Source organism: Alosa alosa, chromosome 14, assembly GCF_017589495.1.
Source record: "Alosa alosa isolate M-15738 ecotype Scorff River chromosome 14, AALO_Geno_1.1, whole genome shotgun sequence".
In the NCBI taxonomy this organism is placed as follows: domain Eukaryota; kingdom Metazoa; phylum Chordata; class Actinopteri; order Clupeiformes; family Clupeidae; genus Alosa; species Alosa alosa.
In genome coordinates this window covers 8,400,862-8,406,359 of record NC_063202.1, presented here as the reverse complement: position 1 = coordinate 8,406,359, position 5,498 = coordinate 8,400,862, and the positions used below count along the sequence as shown (strand labels likewise).

The window sequence follows — 5,498 nt, the reverse complement described above, 5'->3', positions numbered from 1 at the left end:
GCCGGTAATAAAAACAACATCTGGTCATCGAGTCTGCCTCCTGCTTTGTCATTCATTTCGCTATTACTGTAAACTGCCCTTTTGTTCACTGTGTCTTTAAATGAGGCAAGGCAAGGCTTCTGTGTTTGTTTGCAGCCCTTGCATAAGCTATTCTCTGCTTTCTTTGTGACAGTTGTGCCCAGCAGAAGAAAAACAAAATGCATACATAAATGTAATTAAGGAAATCCACCATGGGGAAAAAAACAGGAATCCATCACTGCTAAAAAATCACACCAAAGGAACACAGAGCACCTTCCAACCTACCAAATACTGACCCTTTCCTAAGGAACCATCTCCCTTGGCTCTGGGCAGCTGTGCCTGGCCCTGTGTGCTGCGTCTCCGCCAGAGAGAGAAATGGGGAGGGCTAATCTGGGGCAGATGGTACATGATGCTAATTAAGAGCCTTTGCCTTCCCCACAGAACACATCCGTCAGCGCCACCGCTGCTTCTGCGGAGGAACCCAGAGCTGACCGGACTGGACAGGGCCAGAGCGGATTCTGACTGATCTGGACTCAGGATCTGTTGTGTGTGTTTCATCAAGTGTGTGCCCACTGAGCAGGCGGCTACAGTGCTATACTCTGGGGGCATGATGTTAAAGATGCCCCCAGAATGTAGCACTGTAGCTGGCTGGCTACTTTAGCTGTTGGCTGCAGCAACTCGAGCTGGGTAGCACCGTTTTTTTTTTTTTTTTTATTTGGTACCGACAGTACTCGACAAACAGAGATCTATGTGAAAAATCACCGGAATTCTCCTTTAAGTTACAGTACATTAACTGCATTGCTACATTCCTAAAATACAACATTCCTGTTTTTCTAATCAATATATGGCTTCTAGTGATGCTAGAGGCCCTTCCACTTTATTCTTTATGTTTTTATTTGCTCCTGAACCTTAACAGATGCTTTGCAATGTTCTACTGTATGTTATGTCTATACCAAACTGTTTAATATTACAACTGTTTTTTCCCTTGAGTACTGTGCAATACTTAGACATCAGTGTGGCCCCATAAAGATTATAATCTTCAGAATTTTGTAATTTCATCATTATTTACATCACTTAAAAACTCATGATTGACAAGCTAGTTTGGACTTGGCACTACGTTTTAACAAAGCTTTATGTCTACCATCCAATCATATTTGCCCTGCTGCACACACTCTGCAAGTTTTATTGGTCCCTTGAAGTGGAGTCTGAGGAGCATTGTAACCATTTTATTACAGTTATCTTGCTGGCTTTGGAAATTCTGCCAGTTGAGCATGGAGAACTGATAAGCTTGCTAATGAAGACATGGAAGTGCGTTTAGGACACAGTGGGGGTGGCTTACTCATCATTAGTGCTCCAAGCATTACATTTCACTGGGCAGAAGGAATCATGAAAAACGAAATGACACTGAATCACACCGTCTTTTCCAGTCCCAAGAAAACACATCCCGTCCCAAACTCCCATCCCGAGACATTCACCCCTGCACTAAGATGGCAACACTGAGGAATTCAGCCTAGCAGAAGCAAGAGAGAGCACAGGCTGTCCAGGGGGAACAAACCCCCAATTCATCCAGGGCTGGTGGAGGGTAAAAAGCATCTTCATTAGTCATACACGTCTCCTTGTGTACACCTTCATTAACTTTCACACCACTTATCAGGCTAATGACCCGTGATGAGCAGGAGAACTTTCCTGTCCCCTGACAGTGTGCCAGGTCACAATTCACCGATCAGGGTCAAACTGGACATCAGCGTTAGCTAATTGATGCTAATTGTTGTTAATTATTTATTTTATATTGGGAAAAGGGCAGAAGTGAAAAAAACATTGGCACTATAACCAAGCTCTCTAAATAACAAATCTAAATAGAAAATGGGAGTCATAGAGTTTATAGTCAAATGTTGAATCAATTGGTGCATTAGTATACATTGATTCACAGATTAAATTTCATTCCATTTCATGAGATTACATTCTATACTGGAGTACTTTGGTAATCTTACCCATCTCTGTCAACTCAAAGTAGTGTGGTCTAAGAGCCAGACAAGATCTTCACTGTGCCCTTGTCACGGTGAGGCATTGATCATTGTGAATACACAACTCTAGAAGTGGGGAACATGAAAGTGAAGAGAAATACCTGACTACGCTGAATAGTCAAAACTGGATAAAACTACAGAAATCACACAAAGGCTGGCCCGTATCTCACAGCTCATACGTGCTGAATATCAAGTGTGAGCTTGTTGTCAAAGTGTGCATTTCGAATGTATCTCTTGCCAGTCCTACACACAAGCACTGTTTTGTCGTGGCGTTAGAGAAAGCTTGCCCCCACAAAGGGCACATAATGTACTTTCACTGTACAGTCTATTAACAGACACAACACTAAATCCCTATATCTTATGCCACATTCATAAAAGATAAACAAACCCCTCTTCAGCACCACTTGCTGTGAATACACATTCATTCTCAGTTGCAAAACAAGATACATTAAGGGTCAAATACAAGGCCCCATATCCTTGGAAGTCGTAAAAATATGCATTTCTGCATTTCTAGGATTTTTGGCACTATGGTAAAAGTAAATAGTAAAAGCTGTGCCTCATATGACTTTGCTATGGCACTTTGAGTACCTATCGTCAGGTCATGACAATTAAAAAATAATCAGCAGAGATGTTATGCCCCTTGTCTGCTCTATGTTAGCAAATGATTTTACATTGTGTATAACCTCATTGGTACATTTACACATACTATACTGCATATCAGGGCAATTCATTTGCAGATGGGTCATGGCTCTTTCTGCAACAATTCAACATTAGAAAATGGGAAGACATCAGTTTTTCTGAGTAAGCAAGGGGAATCTATAACTGCATGAGATCCCTGCCACTCTTTACAAAGAACAAAGAACTTCCTCCCCATTAAACCAGCTGGCGCAGTGTACTCCTTCACTGATGTACAGAGCAAGAGAAATGACTGAGTTAAATGAGGATGATTTGGAAGAAAATAAATTAAATCTCTTTGGACTCTTTCCCATCAAAACAGGCCATCTGAAGTTGGACAGGAGAGATGCATATACACACACAGACATCTGTGAGGGTTCCTGCACATTGAGTGACCCACTTCTCCTGCATCCTGCTGTGGCTGAAATGCTCGAAGGAGCACACAGGAACTCTCACTGACACTAACACCTCATTTCAGGTGCAGGAGACAGGTGTGATAATGAATTATCACAACCTATGCCAGGCCCTCCTGTGAATTCAGGAACTATGGCATTCACAAAAGTTGTGGAGAAAACACATTTATTCTCTTGAGCACTATTTCTGGTACCTGTCTGTGTAATATGTTTTGCAAGCATGCATGTGTATTAGACAAATGAGCAAGGTGGAAATACCCCCAATATAAGATACATTAGAACCAGCAAATAAAAGAGGCTATGTATATGCAACCAAGGTCATTAAGGAATATAAGTCAGTAGTGCCACTCAGGACAAAGTGTACCCTCATGTTACAAATATCTATAAAAGACTTGGGTCTTTGCATTCACGCAGTGATTGTAACGCTCATATTATCCAAACGCAACTACACGCGTCCTACTCCCTCTCGCTCTCTGACTCCCACACCGTCCAATGGCAATTAGAGATGCTTTACGAACAGGAAACCTTCCGTCCTCTGTGTGTTGTGTGTGAATCTTTTTAAGAGAATGCGCCAGTGTCTTGTCATCAGGACAATTCTGCCTAATGCTGAACTTGGCTTTGAGGTTAAACGTGATGGATCACGGTTCGCTGTTTGTGCAGATGAACCGTCAGCCTGCACTGGGCATGAAGGAGAGGCACTGGCTAAATTTCTGCTTAACTTTTAAATTGCAATCAGACCTGCAATGCATGCTCTGCGAATAGCAATATAAAACGAAGACAGACAGACACAAAAGACATTTAAACGATTTTTTCATCTCATTTAAGAAAATCTTTCCAGTAAAAAAATCTTTTCAAGTTAAGTGGGTAAAGTGGTGTCAATATGGGCATTTTGCGCGTCATAGTAAGTCTTTGTTTTGTGGTGGCAGCAAGTGCTTGATAATACATTTTAGCCATGTCCTTACCCTCAACTGCCACTGCACACTGCAGCAGAAGTAGGAGCATTCCTATGGATACCATACATTTTACGAACATTCCCTGCTGACCGACTCTCCGTCCGTTTTTCCATGAACAAGCAGCTGCTCCCCAGCGTATTGCTCTCACCGCGCACCGGATTCGGGGGTCCCCTCCGCAGGTATCCAATTCGGCGAAATCTCTCTGCGCACTCCTTAGACTGGAAGCCATTTGCGTTTCCAAAGGATGCGTTGCAGCAGCTGCAACCGTGCACAAGACATCTGATCAGTTCGTGAGCCTGTGGTGATCGCTGCGGTCCTTCAGAGCCTTGTCTGTGCCTGCAAGGAGGCAGCAGCAGAACTGCAAATTTAAGGGATGCTTTTGTGGAGAGCTCAGCACAGTCCACCCATCACTGCGACGCAGCGTGACGGAAAGGGATCCTGGAGACGCATGCAATATCGCTTGCGCGTTGGTGACTGAAGAACTTGAGTACCTACCATACGAGGTAAACTGTTTCTGCGGTCACCACCGAAAATGATACACAAATATAAGTGGCATCGTTTTACCTGCCAAAAACGAGTAAAGTTGTGGCTGTTCCACTCTAATATCCGACCCCTTGTGGATAGAAATAGAAATTACACCAGTAGGCGACTAAAGAATGCACCACATTTTAATGTTCTGACTAATAGGGCTTGAGAAGATTGATCCCGGTAGCTCGATCAGTCTATCTAGGCTACTTTACTGCATGCCTCTAAATAAGCACGCATAAACTTAAAAGCCGTAATTTTGTATATTACTGTGCCAGACACTGGATGTCACATTACATAAATGTGCACTGACACCAAACATACATACATATATAGATTACAATAAATACATTTTTGGACTATACAATGGGGATACTCCATTGCCATGGCACAACCAATTGTCTTCCAAATCTGTATCAATGATTTCCATATGCACATGCAATATATCCCAATATGTGCAGTTTATTGTTTATTTGTGTAGTAGGATACACTGTCCAAACTATGACAACTGGTATAATATAAAATCATTCACAGCAATTTAGTTGTGTAGGCATCTAAATCATTACTTCATGTCAAGGAACCCAGTTTTGTGTAGCTTTGAGTGTTCATCAATAACCTTAGCCACAAGAGGGCAGTATATATTACTCGCCATCCGAAGCCCATGTGCTCACCCTTTGTTATAAGGTATTACGTAATGCTGCTGGAAACCACTAACACTCCAGATTGCAGATCACTCCCGTCCCAGACAATAATGAAACACAGACTTCAGACAGAATGCAGCAATAGATTTTTTTTTTTAATTCAAAGTGAATCTTGACGATAATACACCATAAAGTTTTATTTTGACACTCACCAAAAAAAGTCACCTGGAAAACCCGCTCAATGTGACA

General features: G+C 42.2%; 1 protein-coding gene across 1 annotated transcript in view; it reads right to left on the bottom strand.

Annotated features, from left to right (window-relative positions):
- kiaa1549lb (KIAA1549-like b) overlaps positions 1–4,669 on the bottom strand; it is a 76,449-nt gene extending 71,780 nt beyond the window's left edge. The window contains exon 1 of the mRNA XM_048263685.1: positions 4,093–4,669. Coding sequence (XP_048119642.1) covers positions 4,093–4,312 — 220 coding nt within the window. The 5' untranslated portion in view covers positions 4,313–4,669. The remainder of the gene's footprint in view (positions 1–4,092) is intronic.
- Positions 4,670–5,498: the final 829 nt, after the last annotated feature.